The 19,121-nt window shown below is 40.2% G+C and overlaps 1 protein-coding gene and 1 long non-coding RNA gene across 2 annotated transcripts in view; both read right to left on the reverse strand.

The window, feature by feature from the left end:
• gpc5a (glypican 5a) overlaps window positions 1–15,403 on the reverse strand; it is a 130,092-nt gene extending 114,689 nt beyond the window's left edge. The window contains exons 1-2 of the mRNA XM_079664244.1: window positions 14,882–15,403; window positions 11,345–11,506 (exon numbers count right to left, since the gene is read on the reverse strand). Coding sequence (XP_079520370.1) covers window positions 11,345–11,506; window positions 14,882–15,035 — 316 coding nt within the window. The 5' untranslated portion in view covers window positions 15,036–15,403. The remainder of the gene's footprint in view (window positions 1–11,344; window positions 11,507–14,881) is intronic.
• Window positions 15,404–16,351: 948 nt separating this feature from the next.
• On the reverse strand, window positions 16,352–19,121 carry LOC307030096. Its single transcript, XR_013805535.1, has 2 exons — window positions 18,861–19,121; window positions 16,352–17,469 (listed from the first exon to the last, which is right to left on the reverse strand). It is a non-coding gene; the product is annotated as an uncharacterized lncRNA (long non-coding RNA).

Consider the following 19,121-nt stretch of genomic DNA (forward strand, 5'->3'; position numbering starts at 1 on the left):
GGACAGAAAAAGTGATTTCTTCTCACCAAACAACTGCAGTGAAACAGAGAAACAAAATCCTAAGAAACAGGCCAAGAGTCCCAGATAGCTGAAACTAAATATCTCAATGATGTTTTTATAGAGAGTGCACTGTGTTTTAGTGAAACAGTAGCAGTTTCCTTTTAGTAACGGTTATGGAAAGTCACAGTCCACAGGAAGATATTCTGATGTAGATCCCTAATTTGTGTCTGGTTGAAATTTGATGTCTAAATTATTTAAAGAATGTTGGTTTACTTGAGGGCTGCTTCTAGAAAAAAAGAGCCCATTATGGCCTCTACCATTCACTTAACATACCACTGAATCAAAGTAACATGGTTTGTGTGGAAAGCTGCGAGTCCTTGCTGTTCACTGCCAACAGTTGTACATTTTCTTGTCCACACTGTCAGCTCCCCTGCACAAACATCACACTAGAACATAACCCTGCTGGTCTCCTCACAGCTCAACACTCTTTGTTAATCTCTTAAAATGAAGGGGAAGATAGTGTGTAAATCTATCATAAAATATATAGCACCTGATTAGCAGTGTGCTTTATCATCGTATATAAAAAAAATGCACTTAAGACAACAGCCAGCAGTCATAAATCTCCATTTCAAGCAGGCACACAGGAGACAAACAATATAAAGTGCTGACTGGTATATGTATTTTTAGGGCTCATCCCTATGCAGTAGGTGGCTACAGTGCAGTCAGGGAGTGTGTTTGAAAGAGGAGACAAAATGTAAGACAGAGAACGTCTGTGTACATGGGTGTGTTCATTCTGGCAAGTGAGTGGGATTTTAAGAAGTGTGTCAACTAAACTCGATCTTCTGAACAGGACACACACACACACACACACACACACACACACACACACACACACACACACACACACACACACACACACACACACACACACACACACACACACACACACACACACACACACACACACACACACACACACACACACACACACACACACACACACACACACACACACACACACACACACACACACACACACACACACACACACACACACACACACACACACACACACACCTTGTCTGACATGTCTGTAAAAGCACTAAAGGGCTTCTCTGGGAATGTCAGATGAGTATACAGGGCATTAAAAAGTTATTGATAGAAAAAGACAATATGAAACTGCAGTTGGTGGGAATGCCATCCTGGCTCTGGGTCAGGTAACTTAATACACACCATCTAGAGCTCACATGATAAAAGTGATATCTTAATTGTTTAATCTGTATACCTACAATCCTTCACACAGTTTAGCAATGTTGTGACATAAGTTATGAGTTGCATGTCTCGATTTTAGGCACACTTGAAAAAGTACATACTATGTAAGGGCATTCAAAATATATATTAAAATTACGTGTTTTGAAACACAGCATATTTCTTAGCTGGGAACAGTTGCCAGGCAACCTGTGACTCCAGGAAGTCACTGCTTTCAGACAAAAAAATAGCCCAGCACTAAAACCCCTTTGAAGAGTTGAATCCTCCTTATTTAAAGTGTATCTATGCAGATGTTGTGACCCTTTGTGCTCAGCTAAGCTAACTGGTAGTAGCTTCATATGTAACAGAGAGTAGTATCAGTCTCCTCATCAAAGTATTTGCCAGAGAATTGGCTTGAGCATATTCCCTAAATGTTAAACCTGCTAAACATGTCTGAAACAGGGGATGCAAGAGACGGAGGGGGGACAGCCGTGGTTAGTCTGACTACGTTGTTTCTTTCAGAAGCCCAAACGCCTAGATTGTTGAAGGGTATTGAATAATCCTGCTTCCCTCTAAATCCTCATCCTCTGACTTCAAACGCTGTGCAAAGACTTTCAATAGAATCTGGCATCCTCCCAACTTTCTCTCCATCAGTCGCTCATTCTTCTTCTTCTGCGCATTCTTCTTCACTCTCTGTCCTCCCCTGGATCAACTGTCCAGCCCTGAATCACAAAGCCAAGCCCAAATTCTGTGGAAATCTCGAGGAGAGGCCCCCCACACACACACACACACACACACACACACACACACACACACACACACACACACACACACACACACACACACACACACACACACACACACACACACACACACACACACACACACACACACACACACACACACACACACACACACACACACACACACACACACACACACACACACACACACACACACACACACACACACACACACACACACACACACACACACACACACACACACACACACACACACACACACACACACACACACACACACACACACACACACACACACACACACACACACCAAAGAAGGCACGGCTGTATACCCAGTGGACAAAGAGTCTGCAAAATGAAAGGTCCCACACAAAGGAGCAGAGAGCAGGTTAGAAAGGATTTAAAGACCAGCTGTGAGAATCAACATATGAAATATCCAACCACCACTCAATATATTCAGTTTATGCACATTTATATCGCACTTCCATCAAATAAGGTTTGCTTGTGTGCTTACTGGAATCATTTCTTTTTTTTTTTATCAGATGTAAAGCCTTCCCATCTTTCAGTCTTCCCACAAACAAGACACACTCACAGCTTTTCATGCTAGACAAAAAGCATTAAGAGTGTTCTTTGTTGAGGGACTAATGGTTTGCTACTGTTATGGAAAAACAAGACTAAGAGTCTACAGCCGTGCTCCTGCCCTGGAGTGAGACACAAGGGAGCTTTGTGCTTAAAAAAACAGTAACTTACACGCTCCCTATAAAAATGTCAACAAGCTGATAATTAGTAGGTATACTGTTTATCATGTTCACCTACACTTTGCAGGTAACATACTAAGACTCGTAATACATTTTGCAGGAATTTAGTTATAAACCAAAGTATTGGACACATTCATATATCAAACTGATGATGGCCATAGATTAAAGGTGGGGTAGGTAATCCCTTACAGAGCCCCTCCTCGAACACACACGAACGTGCACATGACCAATGAGACCTACGAGATAAGTTTGTGCACAGATGGAAGGCTGACAGGCAGGTAGGACATCCAGTTATTTTAGCCGGGCCGGCTCAGATGATTGGCCGTGCTTTTTACAGTACTACGGCTTCCACAGATGAATTTGGATGGATTTTTTGTCAAAGTACTTAAGATATTCATTGCTATCGGGATGTTAAGAGCATTCCATGGAATATAACAAAAAGTGTATCTTGAGCCGGTTTCTCAAACTTACCTACCCCACCTTTAAGCTTTATGGATCACCACAATTATTTCAATGTTGAGGGCAACATATATTGAAATAAGGTTTTTAACACATTTTAGACAACTCATCAACCCTGAAGAGACATTTCAATTCAAACCATCAATGTAAAGCTCATGGTGGAGAAGTCACTGCATAAAGTTGTTAAGGGTTCCTCCTCTGATGAACATAAATGTCTGTATTAATGACATCAATAGTTGTAGAAATATTTCATCTTAGACCAAAGTGCTGGACCAAACCAGCAACCAACAGACATTGGCATACAGCAATGCTGAGAGCAAAACACAGTAGAAGATCTTCATGGCACCAGCATGTATTCTGTGGATTACCTCGGGTCATTGTACAGAGAAAACCAACTATTGTTTTACAGCAACTGCCAAACTATGTTGTAAAACTGATATATTTTATCTCACACCTCTTATCATGTAGTAACGTGTATTATTATTAAAAAAAATGTAAATCAGAAACATAATTTCTCTGATAAAACAATGATGAAACAAAGAAACTGCTTCTACAGTATGTGTCATGGTGCTTCTTGAGGGGAATTTAACCCAAGGAATGTTCATTTTAAGACAAAAGATCCTAAAATGCAGAGTCCTATAAAAAGCGGCATATTTTCCCTGACCGAGGCGAGCAGCCAATTTGTGACCAACATAGAAACTTTACTGGAAGGGAACACTGTGTTACTGTAGCCAGTGATGCAGTGCTGCTGGGCGGGTCACAGCACAATATATTTCCTTGGTAGCAAATAACTGTTTTGAACTTGAAGTTATTGGAGAAATGTAGATGCAAATAATTAGTTAAGGTCGATGGCTGCAGCAGCTCTGCTTTTACAATAACTTTTTCCATTAGTGATGCAGTTAGACGATAATGCCAGTGTTAAGTTACCAGACTTGTGCAATCTGAGTTTAACTTCTCAATAGTAGATTTCTGAGAGCATCTCAAACCACAATACAGGTGCTGATTTCAGGGTCGCTTTCATCAAATCTATAATATAGAATATCAAAATAAAGATATTTTACCAGAAACAGCAAGGGATATCTGCTGTAACTGGCCCTTGAAGTCGCATTTTCCCTTCACTTAGTGCTCAGAACATGGCAAAGTGAGATGTTGTATTCAAACAACAAAATGTATTTAGGAATATACACTATGTACAATTTGACACGGCACGCTCTACAATACGGGTAATAATGCAGGACTTGCCTCAAGGCCCTTACAAATTAACAGTTAATGAATATAGAAATGTGGAGCCTCCAAAGGGCCCCCCAGGGCAGTTTCACGCGTTGCCCAATGGGTAACTCTGCCCTGCCTCAAGGGGCCACTATCAGGGCTTTAAGGATCAGGCTTACATCAACACATAACATGCATGAGGGAGAATTTAAGCCAGAGTTGGTTACAAATTAAAAATAGATTTACAAGTGCCAAAAGTTGTAAGATTTAGCTAATGGTAATAATCTAAGATTCATTCAGATTGGAATGTGGAATATTAAAACAAAGATCAATTCGCTGTCCAAAGAAAACCATGCATCTCCTAATTTGGTGATTTGTGTTTAAGTCAAAACTAAAGGATTACATTTGTTTAAGGGTTCATTTATTCCTACTTCTCAAGCTAAAAAAAGTTAATTAAAAAAAACTGGATTAGTTGAAAACTGTCAATAAGAGGATGATCATGAAGATTATCATTTTGTATGTTTTATAGAACAGTGAGAAATCTAACCTGCAATCCTCATACTCTCAGATATTGGCTTGTAGCAGTGTTTCCTTTCTTATTTGCACTTACATTTTAAACATACCGCTTATCTCAGCATCTTGATGCCTTTGATGTGCCTCGGATAGCAGCATACTCAGAGGTTGAACTTAATGCTTAGTTTATTGCAGGGCAGTCTGTTGAATGATTCAATTCAATCAAACCAAAAATATACTTTTATAGGATTCAAACCAAGGATGTTATGTTCATATGGTATGCCCGTCAGCCAACTGAGAACTGACTCCAACGGACCACAGTTTATTCACAGAAACAGAATCTGCTATGAAAAAACTATTAAAAAACATCATCCTTCAAATCAGCAGCAATCCAAACTACTTTACTTCCCCTACTGAGAACTCCTTGTTCGGCACAGAGCGTGGTTGTTATTTGACGTCAAATTGAGTTCTCCACTTACTAAAGCTGTGGGGCCACCGCCATTCAACCATGTTTCTTTCTTTATTCAAAAGTAAAAGATGGGCAGTGGATCCTTTAAAGGCTGGTAAACAGAAACACAATCAGCATTTATGAGCGCAAATAGCAAGACCGGACCACAACAGGTTAGCTTTCCACTTCAACGGCACTCAGCCCTGGCTCTTTGATCTTACATTCATCGGCACCACTTGTGTCCCTGACCAAATGGTAGCTCACAATTAGAAGCAGAGCAAATATAAAAGCAACGGCCGACTATAAGTGTCTGTTGGATTCATGTGTCTTCTCAACTTAAAATGTTTCTTCCCAGGCTAAAAGGACCACAAGCCACAGAGTGTTGATGGTCACACCAGCTTCATACCACATACATTCAATAACAGCAGCATTACATTTATTAAGGTCTAGAGATCATCACATGGTCATGTAATAATGGTGGAGGCTTTGAGGCAATATATTGGATATTTAAAAACACATTTTGTACTATCTACAGTCTATATTTGTATGTATCCTAAATAATTGTCTGTTTTCTTATGAAATACTGACGAAGCTTCAGCTTTTAGGTTCACCATAAAGTGAGACTGTAAAAACAGCACAACTAGGCACTACTTGTTTTAAAGAAATAGTTCAAAGATATTTTAATTAAGTAATTTGCTTTTCCTCTCAAACTCTAGAAGAGGAGATGGAAAACTCCCAATATCTGTGCATGTGTATATTGAAAGCTCAGAGCTGTTAAGAGAAACAGAAATATGTCAACAAACACTTTTAAATCTATGTATTCAACCCACTGTGTCTCATTGTGTTTAATCTGTAGAAAAACCACAATGACAGCATCGGGGCTGAAGTTTCTGCTGGTTTCCTGTCGGAAAGACACCAGGGAGTCATCGAGCACAGAGAGAAGCTGTTATGTTCATACTATGAGCAACAAATGAACAGGCTACAAGTGATTATAAATGGAGGCGATTAAATGAAGCTACAACCTGACACCAGACTTGGCTGCTTTTTGACGGGTGCTAATCACCCTACTAATCAAAGTCTAGCAGGCCACAACTTTCGCTTTTGTGTTTTGTATAATGAAATTAGCATGACAGCATGTACTTCCAGAAAACCAACTCAAATGATGCTTTTATTATGTGTATGAAATAAAGGAATATAGAAATAACAGGTTAAATATTGAGCTCAGGATGCTTTCATAGGAGGATTTGAGCCCGGCATGCTGCCTTTAAATGTGTTATGCTAAGCTAGGCTAATCAACAGCAGAGCTTTAAACTAATATTAGTGTGGTATTGTTCGTCCCATTATATCATTCCCCAACATTGGGTAATTTGATTGAGCTTAACAGGTGCTGGTAGGTATCCTAACCTTTGGACAGAACCAGGCTAGTTGATTTTCCCTTTAGCCTTTATGCAAAGCTAACTCGATGCTGGTTGTACCTTTATATGTAACGGGTAGATATGGGAGTAGCTTTGCTTTTCATATTCAAATCTCTGCAATTAAGTGGAAAATCCCATTCTCAAAATAACAAACTATTCCTTTAATTTGTTACAAGCCAACGGTTCCAGCCTCTGTAAATATCCCTGGATTCTTCACTTTTGAAGGCAATACAAGGCAATATGCTGCTTTAATATTTCCTCAAAGCTCTTCCCAAAGGAGGGCATTCCTTTGATCTGGTGGTATCCGACATTCTGCTAAGATTTAAGTGCCCCTCCTCAGACAGTCTCTCAGGCATCTCAACAGCTGATTCATAATATGCTCTGTTTCTGAGTTTTATCGGCTGCCGCTCCGCGGGACGCTAGGATTGCACAGGTTGGTTGCCATGGATGTAAGACAAACCTGCACAGGGCAGAAAAAGATCCCCCCTGAAGCCCCTCTCAGCAGGCTGCATATTTGTGCATTGTGTGGACAACATGCAGGAAACCCACAACCGGTGAAAGAAAACATGCAGTCCTAAGAGGCTTACTGACAGACCAGCAGAAAGAGAGGAGAAAAAAAGAGATGTGCTGGGAGGCTCAAAGGACTTCTGCTGAAAAGTATACTATCAACTTTATCTTTATTCTTTCTAGTTTTAACCAGCCCAGTTGCCAAGCTATCTTTTCGTTGTGAAGAGATTTGAGAGGCAGCAGTCAGGTTCATTTAAGGACAAGATGTTCTAATCTTGAGGCACATTCCTATAAAGGAAATGGAAACACATATTGAGCCATTAATGTAGGATGAGCTGTGCTTTGAAGCTCTCATAATCAACATCTCTCATTGTGTGTAAGTATTAAGCACTTTTTCTACATATGCTCTTGAAGATGTGTTATTACTGCAGCCCATTCAAGGGCAAAAAAAGTCCCAGAGGAAGAAAAATATTTTAAATAGCATTTTATTGGTTAGAGCTATTTTCCCTGTCTCCTAAGTCTTTCAGACTGTTATTCATCTACATTCCTCTAATTGTGTCTTGCCCCCTCTCCTTTTAGCTGCATATATATAAAACATGCCTAATTGAAGGCTTTGCACATAACAAATGACCACATTAGTCTGCACCCCTTTAACTCGCCCTTCTTCCTGTCTGTGGTTGTAATGCATTATACACTCTGCTTGTTCTCTGTTGTCTCTCAGATTACAGCGCAGGCTGCCAATCATTTGGAAGCTAAAACTAAGGGACTTTTTTTCTCCTACCTCCTAGAGAGAAGTATTTCTTCCAGTACTGAAGAAAAGTGTCTACGGTGAAGCAGTAATAATGCTGAGGGCAGCCAGTCAACATAACATCTTATTTCGATTTCAAAACCATCCGTAAACTTGTTGGCTTGTTTCCACTTCCATTATAATCTGAAAGCACCCAGAACAAAACTAACAGTCACACAAGATGAATAACAAACAATTCAGTCATATTAATTCAGCATCATTGAACACTCCCTGGATAGGAAAGAAGGATTAAATGCTTGACTTGTGTTTCTTTTATGTCTGCACATGAACAGCAAAGCTGTTTTTTTTCTCCCACTCTGTTAAGATCTAACAACCTGCCAGACATTTCTTTCCCTCCGTGCTTCCCATACATATGGTGCCACAGAGAGTTTTCTCCATGTGACAAAGACCCTTAAAACCTTCACAACCAAATAGAACAATGCCACGTGGGTGGCTCTGTGTGCGTACGTGAGTGTGTGAGTGTGTGCGTGCTAAGATATTATAGACTACGAGTCAAAAAATCAGCAGCAACATTTTAACAAGCATCAGCTTCTATCACCATAGATTTACTTCAGTAGCGAGACAAACAATATTGAACCGGCAGAGAGGAAGAATTTGTGGTTTACATTTCTTTCATGCGCAACTTGATTTAGGTTATGAAATATATATATGTGGTTTATATGTGATCCAGAAGATATGTTTGGACACACGTTTTCCCTTATCTAAAGTTGGTGGTGGTAACATGACAACAAGCAAAGTAAAAATGCCAGCAATAGGGAAAGATTGCTGGCAAGCAATCATAAATGCAAACATTGCAGGATTTCAAATGTTTAACATGATTAAATATATTATTTATTGTCATGGCCAAAAGCTAACTTTGTGAGATCACAATGACTTTGAACCACAAATTCCAATCAGTTCTTCTGAGTCGAAGTGGAAGTTTATTCCTCCAGAAATCGGGGGTTCACGATAATGAGAGGGACGGAAAATCAAGAACAATATGCCTCTGGAGACATACATATAGCTTTGTAAAGGTCGTGAAGAAAGTAAAAGCAAGGTGTTTAAATGAAAATTCAAAAGCAAACGTGAATTTATCTACAAGAAACTTCACAGGGAGTATTTTAAAAATCAAATCAATCAGTCAATCAACAAACCTTTTTAAACAACAAGTCAATTACAAGCCAAAATATGGTATTATCTATGGGGGCTGGACTGCTGGTTGGACTATACAAACAATCTGAACATGCAAACTGTGTCATTAAAAAAAAGAATATAAATAATATATATATCAAGAAAATAACCAGTCACAAATGACTTAGAACCCACAACTTATTTTAAATAAATCAGAAGAACAACTTGGGAACACAACATAACGACTTAATAAATTGAACATTCAGGGTAGTTACACTGCCGTTGCCTGTGATCCAATATGAAACCTAAATTGCTGAGCGTCTGTTGCCACTTGTGTTACGCAGCCTGCATGTTGGAAGCAGCCGCCACTGTTTGTTGACTGGTGATGAGAGCCGCTGTTGACAGGGAACTCTGTTTGCTTTGGCAAGAGAGCACACTGCCTGCCATTCCTCCGTTGAAACCATGTGAGTGCTGCTCATTTTAGGAGTATTTCAAACAGCTACCAGCTTCTGTAGTCTTTTTTGACTTACCCTGCGCTCACAAAGCTGCCAGTTCTTGGACTGGCTTTAAGTAACAAGAACTTTAAACATGTATTGTTTGAGTAGCCAAAGACTGCTTAAGCTTACTCTTATCTGCTTTGGTCCTCCAATATTGTCCAAAAATCATATAAAAAAACAATCAGAATAGTCGACATTGTTGTACTGAACAACATGTAAATTATTTGGAGCAAGTCCCAAATACACATAGCTGTAATACTGTACCAAACATGTATTCATCTGAAGTTCAAAAGTTCTCCTAAAAACCAAATGTTGGGACATTTCTATATGTTAGCGACCTCTTTGAAGATGTACATATTCAGTTGAGGGGGAAGTGCCGAAGGAAGTGAAATCTTTAGTTTTGTCATTGGATTTGAACTTTTCTTTTTAAAGCACTTCACCTAAATAAGACTGTTTGCCATTTTGTAATAAGTTAACAGTATTTAAAAAAATCTGCCAATGCCTTATGAAAACCATCATAAACGCAGGGTATTTTTAATTCACCTTCAGAGCCCCAGTAGAGACATCAAACATCTGACAACACAAACAGGGCATTGCCCCTTCCAACCTCAACTAAAACACTGTGATCATGCCGGGACTCTCCCATAAACCATTTGAGTTTAGGAGGAGGATAACAGCACGTCTTTAAACTGAGAGACATCGTTAAAGAGAATTGGCTTAATGATATGTCTGAGACTGTACACTCAAGTCATAAGCTCTGCATTTGTTGCCCACTCATTTCAGCCGTCATATGACAGCCATCAACTAGAGTGGGAGAAACATCCCACGCTGGGCAGGAGAGAGACAGAGGCAAGTTGTTGCCTGTAAGTTAACTGTCAAACATTGCTGAATGAAAAGGATGGAGAGGAATGCAAAACAATAAGAGAAAGAGGTTGAAAACCGATGTGGGGATGGGTTGCAGCCAGTTTATGGTGTTTCTATGCTGAGATAACTGTGTTCCTCTGCCCTAAATATGCTGCTTTTATGGAGGCATCAGTATAAGAGGGCACCTTGCACAGGATATGCAGCTATTAGTAAAAGCCCCAGTACATATCCCTGACAGACTTTCACCCTTAGAGACGGCATCCTGAGTCCATCTTATCTCAGGATCATAGTGTAGTGGTAGATCTGGAAGGAGGACAGACCCTCTCTGTTTGCTCTGAAGTGGAGCCTAGCTGCACGCACACTGACTCATCCACTGTTTTCACAACACCCACACAAACCACAACTCCTAAAATGTGTAATCCAACTCGGAAACACACACAAACAACTACACACATACAATTATCCACGTAAACATTTGCTCTCTCATCTCAGCACGCGTTTATGAAGTTTAACATTTGTTACAGTCACACACACACACACACACACACACACACACACACACACACACACACACACACACACACACACACACACACACACACACACACACACACACACACACACACACACACACACACACACACACACACACACACACACACACACACACACACACACACACACACACACACACACACACACACACACACACACACACACACACACACACACACTAACTCTTACCTTGAAAAGCTGCCACATTGCGCGATATGAGGAACTTGAGGCTGGAGCTGGACGTCTGCAGGAGGTTTTGGATGTCTCTCCGGGCCGCCACCTGGTACTTCTCCTCCATCTTTTTGGTGCAGCAGGTCAGGTTTTTGGATATGCACACCTGAAGGTCTGAACCTAAGAGTAGTTAAGATTGAATGTTAGGATCTTAAAATAAAAAGGGGAAGGAATAACTCATTTCTCATGGTGCCACTGTATTTCGAAAATTCACTTAGCCAGAAATTACATTTGTCTTCAACAGAAGAGAAATGTGTAAGAGATAGTTCAGACTTTTGGAATTGGGTTCATTTACAGGCCCTGGTCAGACCTGTCATTCGTCAAAGTCAGTGTATTTGACACCCAAGGGGGCAAGAGCAAAAACATCATCAACCACCTAAAAAGAGGCTTGGTTATTAAAATAAAAATCAATATCAATTTAAGCTTAAGCTGGCATCCATTACTATTCTCTTTTAATGTTTTAAATGGTTAGCTCAGATGTCACACAACACAAACATATTGATGCAGCGTTAGAGCAACCCCTATGTAATGTTGTATACATTTCCAGTTAAAAAAAATACCCCCAATGGAGTCTCTAAAGAGAACATAGATAACAACTTTAGTTACATGTCAAAACCTGATGGCGGAGGACAGTTTCAAAATATAAGATTCAAATTGACTGATTAAAATTGTTTTCGCTGCTGGCTGCCCACGTCCACAACAGTACACTTCTTTACCTCAATACCGTAACACCGGCCTGCTTACCAAACTCGGTGCGTGCGATAGGTACTTAAAACATCTCGACTCCCAGATAACTAATATTTCTATAGCAGCAAAATATTCATAGAAAATACTAAATGATATAAAGTAACATCAATATAGCTTAATATAACTTATAATAAATATGGGTCATCTTGTTAAATTAAGGCAAAGACATAATTTACTGCTGCCAACTGAAGAAAAACTAGGCGAATATTTGTTTATTGTGCAGCAAACAAAGGTCTTTTGTATTTTGGAACTACCTTATGAATAGCTACACCATGTTCCCCAACCTTGTGGGTTTTCACCTTGTATTTATTTAGTAACAAATTGCTTACATATGTTACATGAATGTAAAACAAATATATGAGAGGCATGAAGTTCCGGCTGGGGATCTAGAGGCTCTCCTTAGGGTGCTCCACTTACTTTCCATTCCACAGACATGCAAGTCAGGTGGATTTGACACTTTAAACTGCCGAAGGGCAAGTATGAATAGGTGAGTGTGTCTAAAAATCTTTTTTAATACACGTATGATAAATTGGCAACCGTCCAAAGTGACAAGCAACTTTCTTTAGCAGCACTCATATGTACGAGAATCTGTCAAATGGAAATATTTCACTCAGAAAGAGAGGGGTCAACCAATGATGGGAAAATAAAAGTAAAGGGGTCATCGAGGTTACATTTATTGACAATCCATGTTTATATAGAGAGATACACACAAGTAGAAAAATACAAGGTAAATAAATAGTACGGGATATTCTAAAGAAATATAATATATATGGACCTAATCATGTCTGTTTGAAAAGCTGCAGTTGATTCTGGTCATTCAAAATCCTTCTTCCACCATTATAGTAGTAGCCTACAGAAAATGCTTTACTGGAGCAGAAAACCAAAACACAAAGAACCTGAGCAGAGATGTGAGTCAAAGTTATCGGCTCACCAGTTTGTGGCAGTGATAAGCTAAGCTATGAAAAAATAAGCAATCATTCATAGGGGACAGTCAAAACATCTTAAAAGAGTCCCAAAACAGTGCAAAAGCCTCTCGGACAAGCCTAGGCAGAGTGTGCAGAGAGTGCAGAGCTGTTGCCAGAGACGCTATCAGTTGAAGAAGAGTGAGGAGGGTGCAGGGCAGGCGATGGCACACGTGGAGGAATTTAAACTCTCCCAGATAAGACAACTTGAAAGAGCCCCAGGTCTTGCTTTTTTTTCTTTTTCACCTAAATGCTTCCCAGAACTATTTTCACAGAAAGCAGCTTTAGTTGGCTGAGGGGGAAGACTTAAGGCTTGCCATATTCTGACCCAAAGTGAAGGCGGTTTGGCACATCCTATTCTAAAACATAGAAACAGCTCGCTCTCAATCTCCTGGAATTTGGGGCAATTGATCACAAGTCAACCCTAAAGAATAGATCAATTATACGATATACAGGATTTATTATGCTATTGCCCATTACACTCTCTGATGTGTTTCAGTGCATTAATATGAATCCATCAAGGAAACCATTTACATATCTCTAATGTCAAGATGCATTCAGTTTAAGAGGAAATGTGCAAGGTTGCAAGAAGGGTCAGCAGCACCGCAGATATAAACAGTAGCAAGTGTTTTTACAACGTTACTGAATCAGGAGCTTATCATCGCCTCTACAGGAGGCACCCACTGCACACATCATTCATATCTGAGAAAGTACTTTTCAGTTGAGAAGTAGCACTGAGATTCAGATTCACACAGGCTCACTTAAAGGGCATGAGTGGTGATGACATTATAAGGGTTAGTTAGAGGTTTAGGAAGTATTTGAGGGTTTTCTGCCAATGTAATCAGTTTCCACACAGCAGCAGAGGAAAGTGAAGTTTGTAGGGAGCAGTTTGTGGCAGGATGCTATCAACACTGTTAAGATTTATTTTTCCAAGAGAAAGCAGCAGCAAGCCGTTGGTCAATGACAGCCCACTTGAAATATCTGCACCCATCATCCCACCTAATTGATGTGCAGCAGTATAATGTGGAATTGCATTATGGGTAGTGTTCAGAAAGTTAAATGAGGCTTTGTTTACCTAACTTTAGACTAAATAATTCATGTTTATCCCTGCAAGCCACTTATCTGCTTTTGACAACACATAATCTCTGGAGTTTAAACTCCTAGATTCCTTCGAAAAACGTTAGCACATATAAAACAGCCAAGACAACCATAGGAGATACATTTTAAAAGGTTGTTTTGTTGTGCAAACACAAGCAAAGTATAATCTCCAAGCCTATTTCTCTAGCCCATGCAACCCTATTGAAATATTTCAACATGTATTAACGTGAAACACTCCTGGAAACAAATGTAAGTTATGGGTCCAAACATTATATCAGAAAATAAACATAATTGCATTACACGGCATTTCCTCCATATTTCTCGATTAAAACGTTCCATCACACAAAGGTGCACTTTAAACAGCTTAGAGCTCTCCAGGCTCTGTCTATGTTATTATCATGACTGCACACACGCCTCTAAATATGTTTAAAAAGGCGCATTTTGTAACTACAAAGAGTACTTCAATAGCCAGAAAATGACAGGTTAAAAAATCCACAGTGCAGTTAGTGACCTCAACAGGAAGGTAATGTAGTCTTGAATGACTTCTCTGGCATATTTCTTTCATTCAGGGTTTAGCTTGATGATGCTTTCGTTGCTAAATAGATGTTAATGATTCAATTATCGAAAGAAATGTGACATCAATTGTATTATAGCATAAGTTAGCTTCTCATGTGTATCTCAAACATACCTGGTCTGGGGCTCAAAGGCAATAATTGATTTGGTCCAATTTGTTTGAGTTGGAAAACTTTCCGCACTTCATCGCATATGTTGGGGCTGCCAAACCCTAATCCAGAGCAACACGCCAGCAAGAAAACGCAGTTTGTCCACAGCAGCACACCCATTTTAACCAAATCCAGGGTGATACGCCACAAAAAGACGCTTGTTTGGAAGTTAAGGTTTCTTCTGAACCTTCGGGCAGCTCAGGTGAGTCCCGTCCACATCTCAGGTTTCAGGACTCAGCGTCGTCGACCATGTGGCGTTTGTGTGGAGGAAACGTCATAATTTCAGTGCAGGCTGACGGAGTGAAAGTTGCAGCAATGTGAGGAGTCTGTTACACAGCGGCATGTTGTCCAAGTTAGCTGGACCCGGAGCAGAGGCGGTACCGCAGCGTTACCTGCACCCCGTGGCCGGTGAGCAGCTGCCGGTGACCGGACAGCGCCATCTAGTGTCCGCCCCCTTTGAGTTAAGACCTGATTTAATTATGACAATTAAACAATATCAACGCTTACAGAAAAGTTTGTATAAATATTGATGAGGCGTGACTGTTAAGGGTTTTCTTAAATCATGGATTGATTCATAAAACTATGGGTAAGCCTATGTTTTGCCCTTAATCCCAAATTCAAGTAAATATAATTACACTGTGGGGCCTACTCGTAATTTTAAATAGTTCTCAATTTGAAAACAATTGATTTGACTAACGTTTGCTTATTGTCAGCAACATCTTAGTTTGAAATTTAGATTTGAATTCAAATCAAAGATTGAAAGGGTTGTTTTGCATTGCTGATTATACATATGCCTTTCTTCTCAGTAATTCATAATTAAATTGTGAAGTTATTTTCCATGTTTTCAGTTAGCCTTGAACTCATGTGGGCTTGATTGTGATTTGCAAACTGAAAAAAAGTTTAGCTAAAACTAGAGGTAATATTCAGCTTTCTTATTCAAAATGAATGGGCAACTATAAGACCCCCATCAGTTTAGCCATTACTGTCCTTCACTGTGGCCTCCTGTAATAAGCTGCTGTTATTCAGTGCTGTGCTCTTAAATGTCTGTTTTGTGTGCATTGAAGACTACACCTCATTTTTTTTTTAAAGCTGTTAACCCAATGGGTGATGCGCTATATGTAATCAGGTGTATGGTGGTCAAAAAATTACACTTATTAGAATATTAGTGGATGCCCATCAGTTAAAGAAAGTGTAAAGAGAATCAATAGTTACTGGCCATAGAATTAGTTAATTTAAAAGAAATAATGTTACTTTTTTTAATTGTCTTGCTTCAACTGTGTCTAATAAAGGCAGCACGATATAACCATTAAAAAAAGCTTCCAAATAATCCTATACAAATTCAATTGAGGTGCTTTTCAGTTTACCAAATGACTAAACAGTGTTAAATTCCTTTAACTCATTGTGAGATTTGCATAATAAAGCATTCGGAGAAAAAGAAAAGTGTAAACAATTTAATATAAATTTCAAATGACATTACAATTATCCAATTTAAAAAAACATATCCCCATCAACTATCACATGCATTGCATACATAATAAGCAGTCATAAAGTTAAGTGCATTCATTTTTCTAGTATACTGAGGTCAGGATCCAGGTCAGCTCCATCTCCTCGTTCCTATACAGGCCGGGACAAGTGCAATACCTCCAGGTACTCAGCATTGCTACAAATCCCCACCTGCACAGGAAGGGACATCTCCAAGTATTTTAGACACCATATACCCACCACGAAGAAATAACATCCATGTTTAAGAGCAATACCACCTAGCAGAACAGTTCATCAACCTAGTCAGTTTTGCATGGATTTGCACAGCGAACATCAGAAAAAGCTGGATGCAAACCAGCAAAACTGACCAAGTGATGATTAACAGATCATCCATGATCATAGACTTCCGAGGTTCAGAAAGATGCAGTTAGTTAGAAGTACTTTAAGTGCTTACATTGCAGTAGATAGGAGAAAGACACTACCTGCACTATAAGCACTTTAGCACTGCTGAAACTCAGTAACTTCACAAACTGGAAATATACGTGTTTTTTTTTTTATATCAGCACCACATTTGTATTATTCAAACCAATTGTGTTTGATGTGACACCCCCAAAACCAAAAATCTAAACCGGTGGAGAGCAAGCAGGCCACCATCAGTTTTGCATAGATTTGCACAACTCATCTATTCTTGTAGTGCAACTATGCAAAACTAGCAGAGAACTGCAAGATATTAAAGCCCAATTGGAAATTGAAAAAAATGGTCTGGTGGCGCATATCACAGCCCCTTATGCCAGAAGGAGCACTTAGGGCAGTAGGTGCTAGTCTATTTCACTATCTGCACTAGATGCACCTTAGCACAAAGACAGTACTTCACATGACACATAACATCAAAGGGCTCTGCACATCAGTGTCAGGGTATTGCTGTAAGTGCCTCCATTGCAGTAGGTATGACATAGAACTACCTGCACTGTAAGCACTTTGACAATACACAGACTGATTACAGCAACATGGGAAAGATTGTCACACTGGTCCAGTTTGGAATTCGGGTTGGCCTCAGGATATCATGGTGGATCTGGAAGAGAGAAAGAAAATACACCTTAAGAGAAAAATTCGACTTTTTGGGAATTGCAACAAGTTACATCCTTAGGTTGATGTGTGAGCACATGTAACCCATTTCTTTCATTAAATTCACCAAAAAAAACGTGGTATTCAAATCGTCTCCGTCAATAAAGTGCATCACTATTCCTGATTAGTCGAGGATTACACGAATTAGTTGTTGTGATAGGAGATGTTGTGATTTATCGCAGCAGCACGAGGTCACTGAAAACATGAATGAGCAGCAGCACAGCCTGCGGCCCGCGTTCCCTGCGACACTGAGGCGCATGCGCAGGGAGACTGTTGTTCACCCCTCCCCCACCGCCTTTAACATGGCGCCTCCAAGTGCGCCAACCTTAGCATAAATGAGTTATAACAAATCGAGCTAACGTTGTATTGAACACTTAAAAAGGTGTAGTTGCGTGTTGTTTATTTGGTGCCAACACCGGGGCCTGCCGTGTCGGATCCCCGAGAAAAACACGGCTAATGTCCGCAGCAAACAGCAGCCGTGGTCGGGCAGGTAGCTTAGCTGCTGCGAGCTAACGAATTAGCCTGGTGAAAACATGGAAAACCGTGTTAACGTTGCTACAGCTGCAATAACTACAACTTTGATGTGGCACATGAGCAGTTTAGTGTGTTAACAGTAAACTCGGTGGGTCTGTTGCAGTTGTTTCGCAAGATAATACAATTAAATAGTTTGATTACACTGATTAGCCGCTAGCCAACAACAAACGAGCACACGTCTGAAAATATACCACCTGCCCCGGTGGATTGGCTGTATTTATCTGCTCCTATCTTTATCTAAATGTGATACCAACCCTTTATACTGTTATGTATGTGTTTACCCAACAATACAACTGTGTTGAGTGTCTGCAGCTAGGCTAAGGTAGCTAAGCTAAAACGCGCGGCCTATCACTGCCCCATGTGCTGCTGCTTTGTTCTGGGGGGCACTTTAACTCACACACCACTGCATTCGAGACTGAGCAACAAATTATCCACTTTTACAAACTTTCCTTACTAATATTGGACACACATGTTTACACAAACTCGGGTGTCGTTACGAGAAGGTTAGATTTTTCTCAACTAGTTGCTAAGGAGAAAGGCTCTGGACAGCTTTTCAAATCTCCCTCATTCCCTCAATGGTGGAGCAGAGGGGGCTGCCATGCGCCTCACGTTACACTGTTTTCATCGCCAGCATATCATTTAGGATTTAATGTTTGCATTTCCCCTCCAGTAGTACGATATTAAGACACATTAAAACAGGCATAAAACACCTCGTTTAGAGATTTCGTGCAGCAAAACAGAGATAATAAACAACCCCAAACCCGACTTCCTTGCCTGATAAACATGCGCTCGGCAGACACTCACCAGCCGAAATCCACCATCTTCGCTCACTTGCTTGGGCTGCCGTGTAGTCTCTTACCGACAAAAGAGAGGAATAAATACGAAACTGTTCCGGAAAGTTTTCTACCGGCGCACAACAAAGGAACATAAAGAGAAATCCGAGCCGATCGGGAGTCAATTTGTAGCCCGGTAAAGCTGGTTAAAAATGATTGCGGGGATAGGAAAGTGGCGCGAAGGCGACCAGTTGGTAACCATGTGGGTGAATGAAGGGCGGCTCCCTCTGAA

Source organism: Notothenia rossii, assembly GCF_949606895.1.
Source record: "Notothenia rossii genome assembly, chromosome: 2".
NCBI lineage: Eukaryota > Metazoa > Chordata > Actinopteri > Perciformes > Nototheniidae > Notothenia > Notothenia rossii.